Source organism: Rhododendron vialii, chromosome 11a, assembly GCF_030253575.1.
Source record: "Rhododendron vialii isolate Sample 1 chromosome 11a, ASM3025357v1".
Lineage (NCBI taxonomy): Eukaryota > Viridiplantae > Streptophyta > Magnoliopsida > Ericales > Ericaceae > Rhododendron > Rhododendron vialii.
The window spans coordinates 9746756-9772414 of NC_080567.1; the positions used below are offsets into that span (position 1 = coordinate 9746756).

Below are 25659 nucleotides of genomic sequence, written 5' to 3' on the forward strand. Positions count from 1 at the left end.
AGGAGCGGATCTGTGGATAAGATCTGAGATTTCATGTAGGTTGAAGAATAGAAATAAAAATAATTAGTTGTCCTCTTCTTATGTTATTTCATGGCATTTCAAATTATATATCTTGCTGCTTGTAAGTTATGGGTTCGGGGTGGGTTTTGGCTACTGAGCATCATCGCTCACGGTACTATGTTGCCCTAGTAACTCGAAAGCCAGGTATTGAAGACGGAACAGAAGGGTCGTAGGCAATGAATGATTTGACGATGACTAATGAAGAGATTGTTGACTCTGAATTCCGCCCTTTAGCTGCTCAGACTAATTTAAATCGTCGTTATTTTGAGAGCTTCCTGGTTTATTGGGAATTTTAATATTTTGGCAAATTAAAAAACTTAAATTACATTCGATATGGTTGTAATATGGTGACACGGGCTTTTGGGACAATGACGTAGTAAATATGGATTTCTCTTGGGAAAATTGTCTTTGGAAATTTTAAAGCCTGGAAAAAGAAATATATTTTGGAGATCTTTTTTCAATGTTTTAATAATATCTCTGAAATTTGGGGCGTTACAAATGTATCAGAGTTTTGGGTTCAAACCCTCGGCCTTGGGTAGATCACTTACCAAGAGTGTTATCCTGGTGTTTCTCACAAAAATGTGTAAAAACCGAATTGGCTTGTGTTGCGGGCGTGCGAGGATAGAATCGCTGTCCGAGTTGTTTTTAAGGCCTTCGTGCCTCAAAATTTGACTTCTTTCAAGTGACTATGCTTGGCCCAAAGGGTAAGGCCTCGTGATGGTTCGCTGTTCGCCTTTGCTAGATAAGGACTTAAATATTTCCTAACCGTTGTTAGAAAATGGATAAAAGAAAAGGAAAGGACTAAAAGGTAATGAAGGAACAAAAACAAACTTTATTAATTGGTTTAACAAAGTTTGGGTACAAGGAAATGAAAGGAAATAAAATCTAGTCCGTGCAAGATTGAACGGGAAAATAAAGACAATTGAAAGATAAATTGGGTAAGCCGTGGGCTTGATGGTCGTGGACCTTTGCCAAGGCCTCCAAAACTGTGATTTATAGGAGCTACAGGCCTTGAACTACTCCAATGCATGGCTGCCATGTGGCCTTTAGAGGCTTGGGCTTGAGCAGCTTCGAAATGCTCCAATGAGGGGCTGCTCCCTGAATAAAACGTGCATTTTACTCCAAGAAAACGGCAAAGGCCTGAGAAATCCTTCTTCCTTATATAAAAACTTTATAAAAGGGCAGAAAGAATTTCAGTCCCTGCAGCATCCAGGCCATTTGAGCTGCTTCAACACTCAAGCTACTGCTTGAATGGACTCCTTCCGGGCCCACCAAAGTTGAAGACCAATACTTCTCCAGGCCTTCCTACCATTTTATTGGACCTTGCACCTCTTGTGGGCCCTCAAATCCTCTGGGCTTGACTCCTTATGGAAGAAGGATCAAGAAACAAAAGATAAAGCAGACCTGGGTGAGTTGCTTGTGAGCAACTTGCTTAGGTCTTCATGAGTCATTTACCAGCAGCTCCAAGGGCTGCATGTACGCCACCTGTCCTTGGCCTTGCTTCATGCTGAAGGATGGGGTCCACTCAGACCTTGAGCTATTTGTAAACAGCTTACCCAGGTCTGCCCAGCAAGAACATTCTAGGCCTTTGAGCTGCTTGTGAGCAGCTTGTCCAGGGAGAAGCTTCTAGGCCTTTGACAAGCAGCTTGCTTCTCAAGCATGACTAAGCAGCTTATGGCCTTTTTGACTTCTTCATTTTCAGGCCTGAATAGATCCGAAAAAACTCGGCCAAGGCCTGAAAAATGAATCTTTGGCCTAATTGGGCTAAATAGGCTTGACAAACTAGTCTGAGTTTTGATTAGTTGGGCCAAGGCCTAAAACTAATCTGGGCTTTAACTCAATTGGGCCTAACAAGCCTAAGAATAGGCCCACTATATATTCGGCCAAAGGCCTAAATCAACCGAGGCCTAATTCAACCGAGGCCTAAAATGTTAATCTGGGCCATTAATCCATTAAGAAATTCCTTTTTAGAATTTGGCCAAAAATGGGTGTAAACACCTGGGTAGTTAACTGCTCAATCTATCTATTATCTTAGATACTATATGATATTCTATTGTAAGAGTAGCTTATAAATATGTAAGTAGCTGTCGCCCAAATCAATTCCATCAAAGTACTGAAGGTAGCAATTCCAAGAATGAGATAGAAGAACTCACCTCCATTGTATATATAGAGCCAATCAATGAAGTCAAAAAGTGGTAGTTCAAAGACGAAGAGATTGACCTTGATAAGCGTGGGAGAAGAGACTGAGGCTGACGAAGAGGCTACCTAAGAGATTGAGTACCTACGGAAAGAGGACCCCGTCTAGGCTACGATCAGAGACAGGTTGGAAAGGGTAGGGCAATTGTGAAAACATTCCGTGAGAAAACTTAAGTCTTGCATGTATGACTAGTAGCTAGGGATAACTGTAGTAAGCACGCTTGTCTGGCCTATGTGGCACTTTTTGCATAGATACTCTCAATTGTCTTTTTATAAAAATTTACATGTTGTATACAAATATTTAAAATCTGTGTTACTCTTGCAACTTCAAAATCTTTGCCACGTTTCCGTAATTAGAAACCCCTATCCCTAACTTCGTATGAACACTAATGTCAACGTCAATGCCGCCCATGTCATCAATAATTTTTATGTCAATCCCGAGGTCAAACGCCAAATCAAACCCTAATGTGACACTGAGTAGCAATGAGATTGTGCAACTTTCGTGGATGATTCACCGCAACTGTGCAAGCACCCTAACCCCAAGCATTGTACGCCCTCAGCCTTATAAATTGATGGATAGGAGCATGATACGGTTAGAATTTTACGACCACGGGTCACATACCAACGAAGGAGTTTCCCTAACAACGATGGAATCATAGTTTTAGCGAATTCTAGAGCTACTGGGAATAACCAACATCCGATAAGATGGTGATTGCATTACTTGGCATCTTGCTCAATCCAGGGAGAGGTCAACCACTAGGGAGATGTGATCTAAGCAACCAAATCTATAATAATGCTGACGTAGATTCTATTTGAAGCCCAATTACTAAGAAGATAATTTCAGACACCTATGAAGTCAGTAAGGACTTGAGCCTTCCTTAACCTGAAGCAGGGAACCTCGAGCGTAACCTGGAATACGACGCATCTCGTACAACTATCATGACATGCCTCACCCTTTGTCCATACAAGCTAGCCAAGGAACAAGATTATCATAGGATTCAACAGCAACCATAAAAGTTAAGAATCTCAAGCCTATGTTTGACTCACGACATATGGATCATAGGAATGGTAGAGTCTGACTTCAATTTGGGCATGGATCGGCTACCGCCCCTTGCACCGCTATCAGAGAAGCGAAGATTCAATTTCTACGAGGGAGGTTGTCTTTTCTTTTTTTTTTTTAAGGGGGATAGAAGAGCTATTGACGATTGTTCATCTTAATCCTCTTTCTCATTCGATTGATTATATTCTAACCTCCCACTGTTTTTCAACCTCTCATGACTCTTCTTAAAATTACCTTTGTCATTATGACTCTTCATAGTTAGAGCTACAACTTCAACTAAAGCTCAAATCATTGAACTCCTTGGCTATTCTAACCACCTAACTCTCGTGACATTTTCTTTTGTGAGTTGCGTACTCCTAAAGATCATTTTGTTCCAACCTTTCTTAATTTGATTTGATTTGGAGTCAACAGTTTACTCAATTATGAGTCTAACCTTTCTGATCCATTTAATACTGCTTGTTTGAGGAAATCCTTATTTATTTTGTACCAGCGCATTATCAGCTATCCACAATCTTCAATTCTTTTGATATCATAGCAAGACATGTGACCAACCTTCCAAGACTCTAATTCCGTAAATCTGGTTCAATTTTTAATGTTCAATTTTTAGTCCTTGAGTGCACAGATCGTTGTTATGCTTTGCTTTCTTTAAGCTATGTATCATGTCTCGAGCTAATAAAATTCAATAATCATTCTATCAATGACTTGCACTATTTTAAGAAAAAACTCAAAAACAATTTCTTATTTTTTTTTTGTTGTGCCCAATAGTTGTTTTAGATAACTAGAGTTGTAGATGCTTGTTTTGAAACATATTTGGCCAAGGTGGTGCAAAATAAATATCTAGTTCGGTTTCTTCGTTGGACCTTGTAATCCTTTAGAACCTATCGCGTTAGATCTATGTTTCTTAAGAGAACCCGCCTTGTTTATTCCATTGCAATGTTTGGAAGCCCAAATACTTGTTTGTTTCACTTGCATGTTAAATCTTTAATCAGAACTATTACAATGATGAAACTTTTCTTCCAAATCATGGAATTTACTTCGGCTAACTTAATCCTTATTCTCATCGTGTTCCAACTCCAACTCAAAAACTACTCATGCCTCTGACTCTTGGAGGAGGATCTAGTGTACTTCTATTTGGTGCTTTAACCTTTGAACATTTGATTCATGTTTAAAATCTCTTGAATTTTTTTGTAATCTTCTCATATTCTTTTGGAGAAAAGTATCATCCACCTTCTAAGAGACATGGACCAAACTTTCAAGAATTGATCGAGGAAGATACGCTGACGACTCAGCTTATACAAGGGTTATGCCGACAAGAGGACGAGATAACTAAGGAAAAAAAAAGCATTGAAGATCAAATGACGACTCACTCTGAAATGAAAGCTATCTCCACTCTACATTGGGCCATTCAAAATTTTGCATAGAGATGGAGAAACGCCGTGCTGATCTACTCTACTACTACATCCTGCTAAGGTGGACAATGTATTCCATGCCCCGTGCTACAGAAGTAAATGGCACAGTGTAAACACCCCAATCCGGGCCTCTAAGGTTCTTTAAATTCCCCGATGATGAAATAAAGGAAACAATACCTTCAAGAGCTTGAATATGGATTCCCACAACCCAAGAGCCCAGCAGAATCCAAAAACACAGCTAAAGCCCAAAAGCCCAGGATTGAGCCTTTAATACCGCACGGGACACATCTACACCACACAGTGTAATAAGAAATGTTACACCGCACGAGGTCATGAGGTATACCACATGGCATTTTAGGAAAAGTTCTGACTGGCTCAGAAAGCTGTCAGCCACGCCCACTTGAGCCACAGCTCAAAGTTGGCTTGGCAGGGAATACACTTCTAACTGGCCTAGAAGTCACCTCCCCCGTTTGCATTGCTAATCCTTGGCTCTTGCCTATAAATACACCCGTCCTCTTAAGAGAAAGGGACTACGCACTCCATCCCTTGGCCCTCTATACCCATTTTCTATCCCAAAGTCTTGAGAAAGTTATCATTAACATTCTCTAGGCATTTCTCTCTCTCTCTCTACAAACATTCCCTCATTTTCTTTCAAAGTTTAGTGCTCTACTAACTATTGAGCTCCACCACTCTAAAACCCCAAGCTGTTCAACCATCCACACTCATCCACCCATATCCACACTCATCCATAACCCACCTACACTCATTCATCCTCGTTCAAGCTCAAAACCGAAGGTAAAAGCAAGTTTCCGTAGGCCAAGCTTAGCCTTGGCCCTAAGGGGACTTTCTCCAGTCATACTTAACCCTTTTGGTTAACGATTGACTTAAAAACTATTTTCAGAAACTAAAACCAGCTATTGTACTGGACCCACCAAACCGTGTGGTTTAATATTACACCGTATGCTTTAGTGTGGTACTATGCATGGTATATTAGTATAGGTAGTTATTTGTTTTGACTGTCTTGATCATATCCACTCTCTGTTGGGTATGCTAAAATTGCCCAGATGTTGATACAGGTGTATTTTAGAATGAAGCTTATCGAAAAACCATGCTTTTCGCTTGTCAAAATAGTTTTTTTTTACGGTCATCCTTGATGATCAAGCGCATCAAAAAGTGTTTTTGTAAACTACTTTTCAGTAAAGATAACAAGAAAGGTGCCAAGGTCCATGGCTGGTTTCAATCTGAAAATATAAATATGTTCTAAAAAGAATGGAGAGTTACATCGTACGATGTTTTAAGTAACATCGCACGTTGTAGCTAATAAACCGTGCGAGCATTTGAGCAATAACAGTGGACTGACAACAGGGTAGTACACCATGCGGTATACCAGAAGACCGTGCGACGTAATAAGTTACACCGAGCAGTGCTGTTTGTGGTCAAGGCAGTTCGTAAATAATGTGCTACATCATTTCTGTACATCATCCATTTTCATCCACTATATAGTAAGCACCACGTGCACGCCAACGTGATATATTAAATCCCATGTCGCTTTCCCTTATTTGCTTATCAAAAGCTTAATCTTTCAAAAGATATATAAAGTTTTCCCTTTTGAAAATGTTAAGTAGAGACTGGTTCTGATCGGGCGAATGGGGTGCTTTTCAACAAAATCTTCCCCATTCGTAATATGACCCTCGGACCCAAAATCTCAACATTTTTCGCAAGACCAAAAGCCTCCTTTTCGCTCAAATCAAAACCCTCGATTTCTCAGATCATCCATCTCAAAAATCCGGGTGCCGAATCTAGCGCGGAAGCACCGGTCGGGGAACCCATAGTGGTGACTCCGCTGGGGAGGAAATGGTTATTCAAAACTTTGGAATTTACTTTTATTTTTTCAAAGGCATTTTCAAAATTTAAATATCTTTTGGAATGTTAAACTTTTATCTTGTACACTTTGCACTGCACAACCCTGCTAGTGTGTTTTGGCAACCTTGCCCGGCTTGCCGGTGACAAGCTCTCCCAGCATACCTAGCAACCCTAGACCATGATGAGCCATCGTACCGTTCGACCATTGTCTTGCAATACACTTGACGATGGGAGTTACATCTTGACTCTAGTTTGGGGAGCCTTGCTAAACCAAAACTGGCTTTTTGCACCAAAACCAGCTTTTTGCACTTATACATAACCATAGAACCATCCAAATTAGGATAGGGACCCATGGTTAGGACCTATGTGATATACCCTTTTAATGTGCACATTTCTTTTGTACATACATGGCATCCATTCATCATCACATTCGTGCAGGCTAGAGGGTAGGATTTCGCTAAGATACTTCGTTTTTGAAAGGTTGCAAACACCTGATGAAGAGTTGTACACGTTCATGTACGTTGCCTAAACTTCATGAGTCCTTAGGACAATGAGACCTTGGGAAATCAAAATTCACTAAGTCCTTGACTAATGCTTATTCAAAGATTCAATGAAAAATGGGGAATAATTTAGAAGCTATGCAGTGATGCCATGCTCTGTTGCTTACACCATCCCGGTTAATGGCACCACAGTATCACGTCATCTCTTCTAAGTTGTTTCAAGGGTAAAATTGAAGCTTCGAGTAAGGTTTACTTGAATGCTTGATTCATTTTGACATTTCTTGGAATCTATCGTTCTAACAAAGGATACATTCTAAAAAGAAAAACTTTGAGGATTGTTGCAACCTAAAAAAAAAAACTTTTCTCCGGTCGGTCTAGGAGACTGTAAATCCATGGAGTTTGAGATAGCTCCGGTGTTTGCCGTGCCCGAATAGCTCCCTTGGTCTAGGACTAGCCTTAAAAGTGTGCGTATCCGGATTCTGGTAATCATATTGCTCTGTCTCGGATGGTCAAGATAAGGAGATTGCCTTTGGTTCCCCGATCGGCGGAATTTAACCTGCCTTATAGTACCTACCCGGATTATCGAAAATCTTCTGTACAAACGCCTTTAAGTGAGACCTGGGTCACGATAGGTCCTAGGCTTAGCTTCTAGGAGGCATGTAGATGGTCGTGCGATCTTCCATGATTTGTTTTGAGTCGCTCCCTTTTGCTTTATTGCTAGTTCTGAAACATTGGTTGGCTGCAAGAAGAGGCTGTACCCAATTGGTTTCGTCCACTCCGAAGATTGGTTCGCACAAACACCGTGGAAGAAACTCAGTTGTTTGAGATTGAAGTACTGCAGGAAGGGCAACCGTCAATAGAAGTGTTACAAGAACCACCAATACAAGAACCACCACCAACAATATCGCTCGAGGATCCTTTACTAATGGCTGACCAAGGAAATGGGATGGAAGAAATCAGGCAAAACATGACGGCTCTAGACTCCCAGCTCAAGCAGTCCATTGCCAACGTCGATGCTCAACTTAAGACTTCTGTCAATGCAATGCAGAAAGAAATGCCCATGATGATGGAGACCATGCAAGAGATCAGCGACAAGCAACGGACTAGGTCTACCCCACAATCTGAACAGCCTAAAGAAGAAACCGCAGCTGCGGATCCTAACCTGGCTGCTCTCATTGCCAAGATCAGTAAGCTAGAAGAGTCCGTTCAGAAAATCAAAAGGCTTGGTGTCACGCCCTCGTTTTTTAACATAAATAATAATCATTTTCAATAAATAAAATGACAACTAAAGTATGATAATACTCAAATGACATATCTTTCCCCATTCTCAAAGTTAAATTCAAACATTACAGTCCTGGCTTGAGGCCCCAAATTATACAAAGTACCCAAATAATATTACAGTTTACATTAATCATTATTTCAAACATTTCTTCAAAAAAAAAATGCAGAAGATCTCCTCTTTATACCTTCGAAAAACATGATCAACATGCACGCCATGCCAACTTCCTTACTTTGTACCTAAAAATGATAGGTTGAGTTACACTAGCCCAGTAGAGAAATCTATACTCTAGTTATATGAAAATGTGATGATGTATGCACCAAACGCGAATTACACTCAACAAGCGAACATGAGATACACGAGGTGTTACCAAAATGAACTAACAAAATGAGATTTGTGGGAATCCTGATGTCTTAGAAATAACACTAACCATTCGAACGTCAACAAGGAGAAACATTTAAACTTATATCAATTAGACAAACATCAACAATAGTTCAACCATCTAATGACTTTTCGAATGAACACCACAAACCACTTCCTCATTTCATACCATCCACCATAGAACCTTATTTCATAAAACTTTCCTTTTTGAATGAACGCCACAAACCACCTCCTCATTTCATACCATCCACCACAGAGCCTTATTTCATAAAACTTTCCTTTTTGATTTCCAAAACAATTTAGAGAAAACTCATGACCTTCACGGGTCAAGCTCCGTTGATTTGAGCTTGAATGCCAGAGTCCGTTGATTTGAGCGCAAATACCAGATCCGTTGATTCACTCAAGAATACCAGAGGATTTTTGATAAAAATTCTCTTTTCAAAACTCAAATTTCTTTCTTTAATAAAACCTTAATAGAACCAACCTTTCATTCTCTTTTTCGAAAACCACAATCCCGAGCAACAAGCAATCCAAACATCAACATAGACTTCTAAAGTCAATCAAAATTCTCTTCATCATACGAGACCTTCAACTGTGTTACCACCTCTTGCGTCGCATTGAATTCTCTTCACCTGGGTTTTCGCATTACCACACCTTGCGTCGCGGGACCCTATATTCGAATTATCAATTCAAGCACACACACATGAAGCATCGTTCAGTGTACAACCAGGTGACATTTTCCAAATTCACATTGTAATACAAACTCGTAAACAAGTCACATCGTACAATGATAAATACTTTAAGATCATGTTATTCCTCTAAGTCTATCATGATGCCCTTCATCATGTACCGAACCCTCAAATGACTCCACGAGACACCATCCGCTATGTTCTAAACGAGAATCTTATAGAACAAGTGCCAAAGGAATTTAGAAGGATCAACGAGACGAATCATGGCGATACGAGTCACATTACTACCCATCGGATCACCAGACATGCACATCTCCCCATAACACTCACCACATTACCCCTTATAGCCCATGGTACTCCTATCAAACTTACGGTACAATCCCTAACCAACGTCGCTGATATTATGCTCTAATGAGTGCCAATAGACAAGATCGAATAATGAGTTATTAGGACATAAGCAATCATGCTCAAGAGTGACTTAAACATGTTCTAATTATATAGGGAATCATAACACGGAACGAGAACAACCTTAGGAATAGCCATAGACATCGGCAGACTGACACATGTCTACTCAAATGATCATAACTTTCTGTGTACTAAAAGTTTTAAGGTGATTCTAGTGGCAAATGAAAATTGACTTCAAGACCTTCGAATCGATATAAAGTTTGCATGAATTGAACATCGGACGAAAGAAGTTATGACCGTTCGAAGTTGGGCCAGAACCCAGAAAGCGGACAGAATTTCCAGAGAGGGGAGGGATCGATCCCTCCTCTTATGTGATCGATCCCCCAAGGGAAAAATCCAGATTTTGAATGAGGGATCGATCCCTTGAAGATTTTGGGCAATTTCTGCAGATATTTGACATCTTTTCAAGGACACCAAGGTTTACGATTCAAACTCAATTGAAGCACAAAATCAACTCATAAACACATAAAGAGAGTAAGAAATCCCTGCCTCAATGATCAAAGATTGAAGTTCACGCGATTCGAGCAAGCCCTAGCTCCAAGGACTTCAAATCCAAGCGAAATATACCTCTTCCGAGCTTGAACAAACACAACCCAAGGCCTAGAACACTTGAGGAAGACGATTTGGTGGAGGATCTTGGTGGGTTTCAAGTTTGGGAGTGAGTTTGTGAGTGGAGAAGTGGAGAGAGAGAGAGAGCCGAAGGAGAGGGAGAGAGAGCCGAGAGGTAGAGGGAGAGAGTGAGAGATGGGATTTGTGATCCCTTACACACCCACCCACATATATACTAGCACACAAACCAATTACACTCACACTCCCTCATATAACAATCCTATCATTTAAGACCCAAATCAAATGAACTCATAAATTTCTCATTTATTCAATATTCTAGCATTTATAAAACCTTCAAATCATTTTCCGAAAATACGGGTCTCTACATCCTACCATTCTTAAAGAAATTTTGTCCCTGAAGTTTGCTAAGCCAAGTTCAACCAAGTCACCAATCGTAATGCATAACCTTATGCCACATTTCCATAACCACAACTTCATCCTCCTTTCCCTATGTAGACCTTCCCTTACCCTTTTTGCTCCACAAAACCCCTCACTAACGGTATGGTCCTACCACTCAACAGTCAATCTCGTATGCCTGGAATGCTCACCGGTTTCTCCTCAAGAACTACACTAACCTCTAATCATTCTCACAAAATCTCAACCTTCATTGACACTCAAATTCTAACACTCACTCTGAGATTCAACGACTTATACCCTCTCGTTTTCCCAAACTTTGAATTCCACGTTCTCTTTTTCCTAATCAATGCCAACTGTCAATCTAGAAAACCCCGAATAATCTCTACGGTAATAAAACCAAGAAACCCAAAATCCAATGATTAGACTTCATAGTGACCATCACCCTCTGCTCAATTTCTAACACCAATTCTCTATAATTGAACATCTTACATCTCAAAGCTATTGATATCCTTTTCAACTCCAAAAGTAAACACATCTCACAATCGATCCAATTCTATTGATAGTACTAAGGATAGACACCGACACCAAATGCACATAAGACAAACCACTAGTCACAATCTCCAACTCACACCTCTTTTTATCCACATAACCCTCTCTTATGAACTCTGCACAAACCTTAAATGTCTTGTCATCTTTCTAACATTCAAATACAACCAAGATTTTAACGCTTTTCCACTTCTCTCATCCCACTCAGCATCACTACTAACTCCTGTTCGAGAAATCCTAATTCACTCCTATGGTAATGTGTCCCTCTTACCTATTCAATGCGACACAATATTGGAACCATTCCCATAACTCTCAAGTCCACCATTTTTCCTTAAACTTAGCTCCCCGCGTAATACTGCTGCTACTCAAGAAAAGACACACACCAGATTCCAACTACACAATAATAATTCCTCATAGCAAATACCCACATACACTTCATTGTTTATTCTACATTATATACTAAAGGCAAACTTCATGCATTTAGACTACATAACAAGTCAAACATGTAGGTTTCTGCTAAATAGTAACGAATTTCATACACGAAATATCCCAACAAACCAACCGTACCATTTAAAAGATTACACGATACCAAACATATTCACGCATTAACAGACTCACAGAGTGCCCAACAGACTCATCAAGTATGCAACACTTCAGAATTTGTGGCTTTAAAAGCCCAACAGTTATCTCATTCTTTTAAATCTCGTAATGCCTCACACAACATCTATTCACTTTACCAATCTCAAGCATTCCCGTTCATTTAGTCAAAACAAATCACGTATTTCTCATATTCATAATCCTAAACATCACACCATAGATACACGTATTATTAATTCTAATTATTCCTCTATTCCAACAACATAACAACCTAACAACATGTCTATACTTCTTGTTATATTCTAAGACTTCAACTACTTCGTTACTTAAGAATCAATCTCACTCACACTAACATCCTTTAACAGTTCCGCTCACCACGAGTTTCATAGTTCAAAATTGTCTCCCAACTAAGTAATCATATCAACCTCAATATTCCTTAGAGGCATTCGCCACATCTACACTCAACCTCAAGAACAATAACTTCCATTACCACCACCATCCCTGCTATCATTACCATTATCACTTTTATCTCTTAATCTCTCTTAAACAAACTCATCATCTCAATGGCATACCTCAACATGTCCTACACTGTCATTAGTCTAGTCTACATTCCCGACTACACACCATACACGATCTCTACATTCCGATCCTTCAATTCACGACATACTATTTCTCCACATGCCTATCACTTCAAGGTTCCTACCATTCCCACGCAGGGCGCCAATTACACTTCGCCTCATTGTTAACCTCAACAGTTCACATTCGTATCGCCCTCACTCCAAACAAGTTTCTCACCACTCACTTACTTCAATCACTCGACTCAAGTCACATCAATATAGTTCACCTCAAGTCTTGTTGTCCCTCTCACCAAACAATAGCTTCATTATTCCCTATCAACATACCATAACGACACCATCACGACATTCACCTTAGCAATGATGACTACAACACTATAACTCTTCTCAAGCCTAGAGATCTAGCCCCTATACACAATCCTAGTGTCCAATTGACTTTCTGAGACTTCCATCTAGAAGGAGCGGTGATCAAGCGCCTTTTCCAACTAGATCTCATCGATAGTCGCCTAGGTGTCCAGAAGACACATACCGTATCCTAACACCCTACCTATAACTTTCATTTTCCTAAATCAACCTTAGATACATATAGCTCCCTATGTGGGCTCAACTTGCCTTACCTATACTCACAGTCATTATCTTGATAACTACAACAACAACAACTAACCACAATTAGTATCACAAGAAGTCATACCCTTTTCCAACACATGCAAGGCATATGCTAACTCACTTGCTAGCTATGGTACATCCCACTCGTTTTTCAGACAAACAATGATTTTTGTGATGCAAAAGAGGTATTACCCTTCGTATGCTTACACTCAATGCGGCTTACATCACATAAGATTTGACTAATGCAATTAAGGCCCAATACGTAATCCACACAATTCAAATAAAGCAAATTCAACACTTAGCTCATAAATCTTGTTAATAGTCTAGTACTTCTATCATATACTAACAGATATCAGCTTTCGCATATCGGCCTCAAAGATACACACAACCACCACAATCCTTCATGGCTTTCCAACTCATCTGAAAGGCACCTTACCATATAAAATCCGAGAACAAGTCTGATAACGACAACCACAACAATAGCAACAAATGCTGCCACAACCACTACGCATATGCCAAACTCTCTCTTCTTCTTTTTTAACACGGGTCAACAACATTCCACCAACCCACATGAACATAGATACAATGCTACATCGATGATCACACGTTGGTCATGCAATGATTTTTGAACCCATGAGACTAAGTCTCCCCATAGTCTCTAGGTATTCTAACCTAACGCTCTGATACCAATTTGTCACGCCCTTGATTTTTAACATAAATAATAATCATTTTCAATAAATAAAATGACAACTAAAGTATGATAATACCCAAATGACATATCTTTCCCCATTCTCAAAGTTAATTTCAAAAGTTACAGTCTTGGCTCGAGGCCCCAAATTATTCAAAGTACCAAAATAATATTACAATTTACATTAATCATTCTTTCAAACATTTCTTCATAAAAAAAATTGTAGAAGATCTCCTCTTTATACCTTCGAAAAACATGATCAACATGCACACCATGCCAACTTCCTTGCTTCGTACTTGAAAATGATAGGTTGAGCTACACTAGCCCAGTAGAGAAATCTATACTCTGGTTATATGAAAATGCGATGATGTATGCACCAAACGCGAATGAGACTCAACAAGCGGACATGAGATACACGAGGTGTTACCAAAATGAACTAACAAAATGAGATTTACGGGAATCCTGACGTCTTAGAAATAACACTAACCATTCGAACGTCAACTAGGAGCAACATTTAAATTTATATCAATCAAACAAACATCAACAATAGTTCAACCATCTAATAACTTTCCGAATGAACGCCACAAACCACTTCCTCATTTCATACCATCCACCATAGAACCTTATTTCACAAAACTTTCCTTTTTGAATGAACGCCACAAACCATCATTTCATACCATCCACCATAGAGCCTTATTTCATAAAACTTTCCTTTTTGATTTGCAAAACAATTTAGAGAAAACTCATGACCATCACGGGTCAAGCTCCGTTGGTTTGAGCTTGAATGCCGGAGTCCATTGATTTGTGCCCAAAAACCGGATCCGTTGATTCGCTCAACCAGAGGATTGTTGATAAAAATCCTCTTTTCAAAACTCAAATTTCTTTCTTTAATAAAACCTTAATAGAACTAACCTTTCATTCTCTTTTTCGAAAACCACAATCCCGAGCAATAAGTAATCCAAACATCAACATAGACTTCTAAAGTCAATCAAAATTCTCTTCATCATGCGAGACATTCAACTGTGTTACCACCCCTTTTGTCATATTGAATTCTCTTCACCTGGGTTTCCGCATTACCACACCTTGCATTGCGGGACCCTCTATTCGAATTTTCAATTCAAGCACACACACATGAAGCATTGTTCAATGTACAAGCAGGCGACATTTTCCAAATTCACATTGTAATACAAACTCGTAAACAAGTCACATCGTACAATGATAAATACTTTAAGATCATGTTATTCCTCTAAGTCTATCATGACGCCCTTCGTCACGTACCAACCCTCAAATGACTCCACGACATACCATCCGCTAGGTTCTAAATGAGAATCTTATAGAACGAGTGTCAAAGGAATTTAGTAGGATCAACAAAATGAATCATGGGGATACAAGTCACAATGCTACCCATCGGATCACTACACAAGCTCATGTCTCCCCATAACACTCACCATATTACCCCTTATAGCCCACGGTACTCCTATCAAACTTATGGTACAATCCCTAACCAACGTCGCTGATATTATGCTCTAATGAGTGCCAAGAGACAAGATCGAACAACGAGTTATTAGGACATAAGCAATCATGCTCAAGAGTGACTTTAACATGTTCTAATTATAAAGGGAATCATAGCACAAAACAAGAACAACCTTAGGAATAGCCACAGACATCGACAGACTAACACACCTCTACTCAAATGATCATAACGTTCTGTGTACTAGAAGTTTTAAGGTGATTCTAGTGGCAAATGAAAGCTGACTTCAAGACCTTTGAATCGATATAAAGTTTGCATGAAACGTATGTCGGATGAGGAAGTTACACTACAACGAAAAAGTTCCAAGACGACGAAAAAAATTCCTCGGCAATTACATACTTTTCGTTGTCGTAGTGATTGTTGACGAAAAAAATTATCACCCCATTCCTCGATCTATGTTTCACGCGGAAGATTCCTCATGACGAAAAATAGTTTTTCCTTGTCAGTGGCTCCCCAAGGCTGACGAATTAGTTCCTCGCCAATGGATTCCCATGGCAGACGAATTACTTCATCACTATTTTATTGCCATTGCTGACGGATTAATTCCTTGCCATCAATTCTCTTACCGACGAAATAATTCTGCGCAAGGTAATTTATGATTTTTCTGGAAAATGCAACAGTGGGGAAAGTATTCGTCGTTCGATCAACAAAATTTTACACAAATGAAAAAAAAAACTGCTCAACATAAGAATTTTTAAAAATAGGACCAATAATCTTCATATTACCATTAACAGCTTAACAAAAGTTTCAAGGTGTCCATTCACTGTCCAAAAATAGCCGAGTTAACTAAATATTGAGAATAACATAAGTGATGCGCTAATTGAGTAGTGGTCAAAGACACGAAACAAAAAGGAAAGTTGTTGGACGGCGCATCATAACAAAAAGAAGTATCAACACAAAAAGATCTTGGCCTTCTGATATATACCACCAACCTTGTGCATATCCAATCTGCAAAAGCAAAACAAAAGAAAATCATTACCATGTTTGGATATCAACTTTTCAGTGTACATATAACTTAAGCCTAAAGTAAGTTAAAATGAAACTTATGAGCAAAACCTAACACATATATAGTAGATTCAATGCATTCTCATTAATGATTCAACCAAAAGCCGCTCTAACATTATATATTCTAGTCAAAAATAATTTCATCATATCCAAAACATAAGGTGCACATACAAGTTAACACCCAAGAAAAAAAACCTATGTTACCATTAGATAGACTTTCTCATTTGTGAGAGCACCCAATATGAAAGTCCTAAATTTTAAGCATTTACTGTTATACTTTAGACAAATATGGCCAACAATAAATGAAAACTCCGAACAGTACGTACAAAACATGAGAACAAGGTCGAATTCTAGAGGAAAGGCTAGAACTTCAATCACCCCTCGGAAATTACAGAGCACTCTAAAACTTGTCAAAGGCAAGAAAATCACACTAAATCCAACAATGTATCTAATCAAACTATGAAAGTCATCTGATCACATATAAGGCCTTCACGTTCATCAAGCACACATTTGTTTTTCATGGTTCCTGTTACTTTCACTTGCACATTCTAATATTCATAACTTAGACAGATGCAGAACAACCAATATAGAGCTTCTCTTTGACTTATTTGGCTCTATATGAATTACCAAAAATTTGGGATCACTCCATTTCTTATCAATTAGATCGATCCACTGCTCGTGACTGATGCCAAATGGTGGGTGGCTTTTGGCATATTCTACCCCCTTAGTAGTCTTAAGCTTCTTGTACTTTCTGTATAACGTATGGCTGTAATCACTCAGTCTACGCCCAAATAGTCTTGCCACTGCCTTGTCAACATCTATGGGATCTCTCTCCAAGTTAAATTGATCCTGGAAGAGCCAATAGCAAAGGTATTGATTAATATGAATTGCGATTTCAGTAAATAAGCAAATATTGTAATTACCTTAATGAGTTGAAGCATAGGTGCCTTCACACTTTCATTTGCTACTTTCCATCTATGGATAGTGATATCTTCCAAATTTGTTAATTTGTCCGAACATCTACACCAATCTTTGTGGCAAGTTTACAAGCACACTTTCTGACAGGTGCACGAAAACACTATGGGATAGGAACAAGAAGCTTTCCTTCTTTGTCGAATATTTGTTGAACCATCAAGCCTCGTGCCGGGCCACAGATAGGTCTATCAGCAACTATTGTTATAATGAAGCTATGTTAATATAGTAAGTGCCAAGTTTGAGCAAAAAAATAAAGTGCCAAAAGTAGTGCTTAAATATATTGTCAAAAGAAAAAAGTAAATAACGTTTAAAGCTTGCCAACAGGTGCTAAAAGGGGACTGCCTCAATCTCATGCTCAGCATCAAGAGGTTGTGGGGGTTGGGTAGTTGACCGGGTCTCCCTCTCAGTGATGCAGCTCATGTCATGTTGGTTTCTGGTAGGGGCTCGCTAAAGATGTGATGTTCCATGCTGCATTTCAGGTACCTCTTGCGTCCTTATAACCTAAAATACTAAGAGACAGTGAAAAACGATGGAGAATGAGTAGAAGAAGAAACTTTGATGATAAAGAAAAGTATAAGTAGAAACTGTTAAAGCATGATAACATACGTCCATTGACTTGATAAGGCATGATAACATAAGCATGATAACACATCTTGTCAAGTAATAAATGAAGTGGATTTCATAATTAATAGATTATGTGTAGCCACATAGTACCTCTTGCTCAAAAGAGTCATCAGAGTCATAATCACTATCATCCTCATTACCAGATAAACTATAGTCATCATCCGGCTCAGCCCTGATTCATTTTCCATTTCCATTCACAGGTACGTAATGAACGAAATCGCTTAAAGAAGCTGGTATATGCTTTAACCCCAAAGCTTTCACCCTATTTTCATTTGCCTTGACTTTCTTGTTTCTTTTATTCTCGTAATTAGTTTGCTTTTGTTTTGCGAGGTCGCCTGGTTTCACCCATTGTTTACCGCTTTTGGACATGTTATGCACTATAAACAATAAAATGACAGATCATAATGTAGAGAAAGACAATGATCCCAACAAGACACGAACTAATCTCTTATTTAGATTAACAAAAAAGTACATACCATAAAGATTTGCATAAATAGATTCATGTGTTCCACAAGATTACTAATTACCAACAGGAAGACAAAAGAACATTCATTCACATATTGACATCAATAACTTCATGAGTTCAAAACAATTACTAATCACCAACAATAAGACATGAACGTTCATCCACATATAAAGCATAGCCGGTAAGTTACATATCATAATCCATATCATCCTCAAATATTTCTTGCTCTTCATCAGCTTTTGCCTCTACATTATCTTCCAATATTAATATTTCATCTGATGGCACTAGCCCCGAAATTACCTCGGCATCAACATCATCCCTATGACATCGGATATCGCCTTGAATGTCAATCAGCACAGCTGATCTCATGTTCTCTTGTTGGAACACATCACCAAATTTTGGGGCATGAAATGTTTCACCACTACCCACCTCTGGAACATCAAACACACCCCTATGTTGGACCCGTTCTACGACTTGCCAAGGTTCACTCCATTTTGTATCTTTTAGGTAAAACACTTGATTTGCTTGACTTGGCAGAATAAATGGATCAGATTGATACCACCGACTTGTAACATCAATGCTAGTGCAATATGTGTTAGTTCATATTGTTCTATTTCTGCCGGTGTTGTTTGTATTATATCATTCACATTGAAACAATATTACATTGTTCTAACACATATAATTGAGTTCCCAAACTTTGCTCAAGTGACCATAAAAGTTATTGAATTTGAATTGGTGCAATGGAAATATAAGGTTCGAAAATTTGTATTTGAAACTAGTAACATGCATTCGAGTATAATCAGGGTAGACAAAGTTAAATATCACAATAAAAGGCATATATAGGTAGAATAAGACACCAAAACTCCACATGAAATCAATACTTCAAAAATGAATAAGCCATTAGGTAACAACACGAGGAGATATCAATTATTTTGCCTAATAGAACAAACACCAGAAGTAATTAACATTCATTAAACAAACTACAATATTTTCATTTTTACTCCCATACTTCACTTATTGATCTTTTGAAGTCAACTTCTATTCAAGAACCAAAAACACAAAATATACATGATTACATAGGGACTGATTCCTACGAGCACAAGTCATAACCAAATTCCCATGTCAAATGAAAAATATAAGCATAAACCCACACCCTATGGCATATTATTGAGTGTCCCATGGGCATCTCCCCCTCTCACACAACGTAAGTCACATAATGCACGGGACCATGTTGGAATGCGATTGCAATTGTGAAACATCTTTGACAAACTTTTCAAACTATCAAAAAACATGAGAGCGAGAATTAAGTGTGCGAGGAAAAAGTGAGGATTAATTGTGCAACTGTGGCACGAGAATTTAGAACGCAAGCGTAGAAACCTATTGGGGTAGGCAAGGCATATACTAATGGGCCATATGCAAAGTCTTTTTAAAATGGGATCTGTCAATCAAAGGGCCACATAGTTGAATAGATTGTGTTAGAGGTGTAATGGACTAGGGGCCCTAACTGCCTTAACTTTTACAAGCTTTCAACTTGTAAGTCACTGGAACCTAGAAAACCACTAACATAAATTAATCGAATCAAATATTCCAATAAGCAACCCACATAATAAATACTCAACCGCGAGATCCGTCGATTACCGGAAAGAACACCCCGCTCCAACCCTTCACGAATGGTCCCTTTATCTTCCCCTATTTGACATACCCTAGCCCCATATCTGAAAAGGTCGATCGAGTGCCAAGCTAAGCAATTGAATCTGGCTCCATCAAATCTATTCCCTGGGCTACCCCAACTAACTAATGGATCTAGACCCGAGCCATCAAGTCTTTACGTAGATTGGAGAAGAATCTCCATCTTTTTTTTTTCCTTGAAATAAACATAGAGCATGCCCAATAGGGAAAGAGAATCGGATAAAATCCACCTTTAACAGGTCAGATTTAACAAAAAAATGAAGAAAGTCATTTTTCATCGCTGTTCCCCTTGGGGTTTGAAGAGAGAAAGGTACCCTTCTAAGTAATGATCCCAGGGCATCTTTCATCTCTGGCTAGAAAGAAAAAATGAGATAAACAAAATCACAGTGAATAAATTCTAAACAAGAGAAAATCTATTAACCAAAAAACACAAGAACACGTCGATGTACAAAAGAATGAATCAGAAAGAACAAGAGAAGAGGGATCCATACTAGGAGATGGAGTTATTCGATCAGACTCAAGAAGTCGCTCCCCGTTCTTCAATATCTCTGGATTCTTGTTCAGATCGTCCAACCTTGTTGAGCTTCTTCAATTTGGTTATGTCGGAGGTGAATAGATGAGCCTACAGATTAACTCCCTTTTTTTGTTTTTAAAAAACCCTAATTTAACCAACGATGAATTTTTTCCTCACCATATTTTCAGTGCCTGCCAGTTCACACCTCTTGGCCTGCCAAAAGATTTGGAGGGGAATTGTTTGCGAGGAAAAGATGGACAGCTTTTCAAGGACACCAAGGTTTACGATTCAAACTCGATTGAAGCACAAAATCAACTCATAAACACATAAAGAGAGTAAGAAATCCCTACCTCAATGATCAAAGATCGAAGTTCACGCGATTCGAGCAAGCCCTAGCTCCAAGGACTTCAAATCCAAGCGAAATATACCTCCTCCGAGCTTAAATGGACACAACCTGAGGCCTAGAACACTTGAGGAAGACAATTTAGTGGAAGATCTTGGTGGGTTTCGAGTTTGGGAGTGAGTTTGTGAGTGGAGGAGTGGAGAGAGAGAGAGAGAGTCGAAGGAAAGGGAGAGAGAGCCGAGAGGTAGAGAGAGAGTGAGATGGGATTTGTGATCCCCCACATACCCACCCACCCACCCACATATATATACTAGAACACAAACCAATTACACTCACACTCCCTCATATAACAATCCTATCATTTAAGACCCAAATCAAATAAACTCACAAATTTCTCATTTATTCAATATTCTAGCATTTATAAAACCTTCAAATCATTTCTGAAAATATGGGTCTCTACACTTGGAAAAGGGGAGATAGACATGAGCAACCTATGCTTGTTCCCAAATGCCAAATTGCCAGAAAAGTTCAAAGGCATAGACTTTGCAAAGGTCGATGTTACCACTGATCCAAAGGCTCACCTGCAAGGATATGTTGGATCTCTTACCATGCGAGGGATTGAAAAGGAAGCCATGGCACAGTTGTTTCATGAACCGCTATCTGGACCGGCACTACAATGGTTTCTTACTCTCGAACCATCTATGAAGAGGACCTGGGAGGATATTGGGACAACTTTTGTTGCCCAGTACAGTTTCAATGTGGACCTAAAAATGACCATGAGGGAACTGGAAAGTACCAAGGTGGGTGACAAGGAAAGCTTTGGTGACTATGTGAAGAGTTGGAGAGCCAAGGTCGCGTAAATGTAGAACAATCCAGACTTGAAAGAACAAATCCGAATCATAACCAAGAACTTGCCAAGTTCAATTGCACCATATATGGTTCTCTCTCATGCAGCTCCAAACTTTGAAACCTTCTGTGACTCTAGTCTGACCGTGGAGGAAGCTCTGAGGGATGGTACCTTGGAAAAGAAAGAGTCAAGTTCAAAGAATAAAAGGGCGTACTCTGGAAACATCAATGTCCTTTTTGGAAATGCCAATCAAGCTGGAACCTCTTCTGCTAAAACAGCGGAAGTAAACCAAATCACTAAAAAATTAAAATCCTAGAACCGAACCTTCACCCAATTTAGCACCCCTAGATCCGCCCTGCTCAAGAAACTTGTTGAGTTTGGGGTTTTGAAAGTACTCCCTCCACTCCAAACTCTCCCACCAAATCTGAACCACAATGTCTATTGTGACTACATCAGATGCCTGGTCATACCACAGATAACTGTATCTGCGTTCCTCATGAGATTCAAAACCTCATTGACAATAAGGTTGTTGAAGCTCCCCCACCAGACAAACCAAACACCGTCTCAAATCCCTTGCTACAACATAATAACACCTTCTGCATTAACCAGATCACCCTCGCAAATGACTCAACCCATCAGAATTTTGACCCTACCCTCTTCATCATTCCCGATATCGAACCAAAACCCATTGTCAAAATCCCTAAAGAAACTGCCCTTTACTTTCTTCAAGAATGGGAGAATACATGGGGAAACTTAATCTCTGACTGGGAGGAATTTGAAGCTGCCAACTTTCAAAGAGCTACCGAGCCACCATTTGAGCCTACATGGGAAGTTATTTGGGAAAACATTCAGGCTGACCCTCTAGATGGACTCTCCCTGTATATGATGTTTGACAACCAAGATGAGAACTACAAAATTCCTTAGGCGGCTCCTGAATGGGAATGGGATCCAGCCCCAGATGTGTATCAGTTCTTAGCAAGGGATGATTCTATCAACATGTTCATCGAAGGATATCAACCTGAAGGAATCACTTATGAATGGTCGAAACTTGCTTCACTTCGCCCCGATTTCTCCCATTTGAACGACTAGGTCATTGACAATCTGTACAGCAATGTGAACCTCAATCCGTGGAATCCAGAACCAAGAGAGGAAGAGGTGGCAAGTAATGAATTTGAACCATTAGACTACATTGTGGACGAGGCAGAGTTAGAGCCATCTATTACCTTCCTTGATAACGTCAATGTCTCCATGCTGCAATCTGAATCCCTTATGAACTTATGGGAGGATGAGTCATAATCATTCTTATGGCAAGCAGAAACCAGGCCAAACTCATGGGCAGATTCGAAAGTGGTCAACATGCAAGTAGGAAATAAAGAATGGACAGTAAACTGAGCAGTGATGGAAGCTGAACAATGGTAACCCGAAGATCTCTGGGAAAACTATGTCATTGCTGACTTGGCCTAGAATCTCCAAGGAACTACCATTGGCTGCAAGCGTAAGACTCTTATTGACATATGGAGTGACGAACAGAAATTCTGCCAGATTGACCATTTGACAAGAAGTGGTCGTGTTTACCAACCCCCTAATTTCTAGATCGGAGAATCCTCCAACCTTATAGCTCCACCAGCCAAAGAGCCTTCCTCACCAACCAAAAATCTTTTCCTACCCTTTGCTCCACCAACCAAAGAATCTTCCCGTCCTGAGAAAAACCCTGAAGGAATGATAAAGCGACAACTCAAATAGACCCAGGCCAAAATGTCTGTTTGGGATGTGCTTGTTCACTCTACGCCATCATGAAGGACTTATCCAAGCCCTCTCCCATCTGAAAGTTCCTTCTGACATAACCCCGATGAGCTTGTGGCGCTCATCAAAACCATTCCCATCAAGCATGCTATTACCTTCACCGACCGAGATCTGCCTGCTGAAGGGAGTGATCACAACAAACCATTGCATGTCACCCTGAAATGCCTTGGTAAATGGGTCCAGTGATCTTGGTCGACAATGGTTCTGCAATCAATGTCTACCCACTCCGTGTTGCCTATTGTTTGGGATACAAAAACAAAGACTTCTCCCTATCTGATGTCAAAGTCCGAGCATATGATAATACCCGCTAGGATGTGGTTTGAATTCTCATGCTTCCAATGACCTTCGAGGCCTACCAGACTGAAGTAGAGTTCCATGTGCTAAGCAACCCTGCCTCCTTCAATCTGCTACTTGGAAGGCCTTGGATGCACTGCCCAGACATCATGGCTGTACCTTCCACTCTCCGTCAGAAAATTCGCCTGGGACTTGAAACAGGAATGCTCACCATTCATGAGGACTCTGGAATTCATACACCCACTGAGGATAATGCCCCACTATTAGAAATTCAGCATGAAGAGGAAGACATTGCTCTAGGAGGATTTTCGTTGGACACCACAAACTTTGTCTTCTTGGTTAGGATAGATGATGACTTCGTCATTAGCAATGTCGCCATCAAAATGATGAAGAAAATATCCTACATGTCGGGATTGGGTCTGGGAAAGAACCTGCAAGGACCCGCATAATTTGAGATCATCGGAACCCTGATATGCAAGATTGGTCTCGGCTATGAGCCCTCTGGTAACAACTTGGTAAAGAAGGGAGAAAGATTGAAAGACTACTTCATGAAGGAAAAAGCAAAACAGGTCTACCAAGGCTAGCCAGAGCCATTTTGGGATAAAGAAACCAACACTTTGCTACCAAGGTTCGAAATATTTGCTAATGACGTTTGGCTAGAAGAAGAGGAAGAGGTAAGGATCATAGAGGTAAAGGAAAAACCAGCTGATTGGATTGAGGTTTTTGACATGGAAAGTTTGGCGATCCTGTTTAAGGAAGGCAAACCAATGGGTACAGTCGTTGAAGCCAAAGTGCTGATGTTAGGGCAGGAGGCCCTCCAAGACCCAACTTCACTCATTATGGATGCCGCTGGAGAGTATAAGAATTGGACATTTATGCCAAGTGTCACCTGCCATGGGTCCGATTCTGAGTCTAAGTCTAAGTCTGAGTCTGAATCTTCCCAGTCCTCCGAGTCTGTTAAGTCTGAATCAGTGCCTCTTGGCCTAACACTTCATGGTCTGTACGTTGAATTCAAGTCTACTCGTATGTATGGTGCCCCCAAGGCCTTTGCTGATGATGAAATAAATGAAGTTGATTTTGCCCACGTTCTTGATTTTGAAATAAATTGTGTCGACCCTGACGATGATAAGACCGATTTTGATAGGGACATCCCCAAAGAAATTCGATCCTTAATCAAAAGGGAAGATGAGAGGCATGCTCAGCCTGTAAAAGAAGAAGTAATTCTAATAAATCTGAGAGATGAAGAGAATCCCCGGACGGTCCAGATCAGTTCCGCGCTATCTCCAGAAGAGCGTTAAGCTCACATAGATTTACTGGAAGAATTTGAAGATGTTTTTGTATGGTCACATGTTGATATGCCCGGAATTGATCTTGAAATCATGGAACACCAGATTCCTCTTTATCCTGATGCAAAACCTGTAAAATGAAAATTAAGACGAATAAGGCCCGACTGGGTACTCAAGATAAAAGAAGAAGTCTCCAAACAGATTAATGCAGATTCCTAATAGTAACTGAATACCTTCAATGGGTCGCAAACATTGTGCCCGTCCATAAAAAGGATGGCAAAATTAGGGTCTGCATTGACTTTAAGGACTTAAACAAAGCGAGTCCAAAGGATGACTTTCCATTGCCGCACATCAATGTATTGGTGGACAATATTGCTGGACATGCTTTGCTCTCTTTTATGG

At 39.7% G+C, this 25659-nt stretch overlaps 1 protein-coding gene and 1 long non-coding RNA gene across 2 annotated transcripts; both read right to left on the reverse strand.

Annotated features, from left to right (window-relative positions):
* Positions 1–16146: 16146 nt before the first annotated feature.
* On the reverse strand, positions 16147–17404 carry LOC131307613 (uncharacterized). The gene is made up of 3 exons (XM_058334239.1): positions 17340–17404; positions 17044–17265; positions 16147–16359 (listed from the first exon to the last, which is right to left on the reverse strand). The coding sequence occupies exons 1-3, from the start codon at positions 17355–17357 to the stop codon at positions 16243–16245; spliced, it is 357 nt and encodes a 118-aa protein (XP_058190222.1). The 5' UTR covers positions 17358–17404; the 3' UTR covers positions 16147–16242.
* Positions 17405–17429: 25 nt separating this feature from the next.
* On the reverse strand, positions 17430–20864 carry LOC131307620 (uncharacterized). Its single transcript, XR_009194177.1, has 3 exons — positions 20662–20864; positions 18106–18392; positions 17430–17892 (listed from the first exon to the last, which is right to left on the reverse strand). It is a non-coding gene; the product is annotated as an uncharacterized LOC131307620 (long non-coding RNA).
* Positions 20865–25659: the final 4795 nt, after the last annotated feature.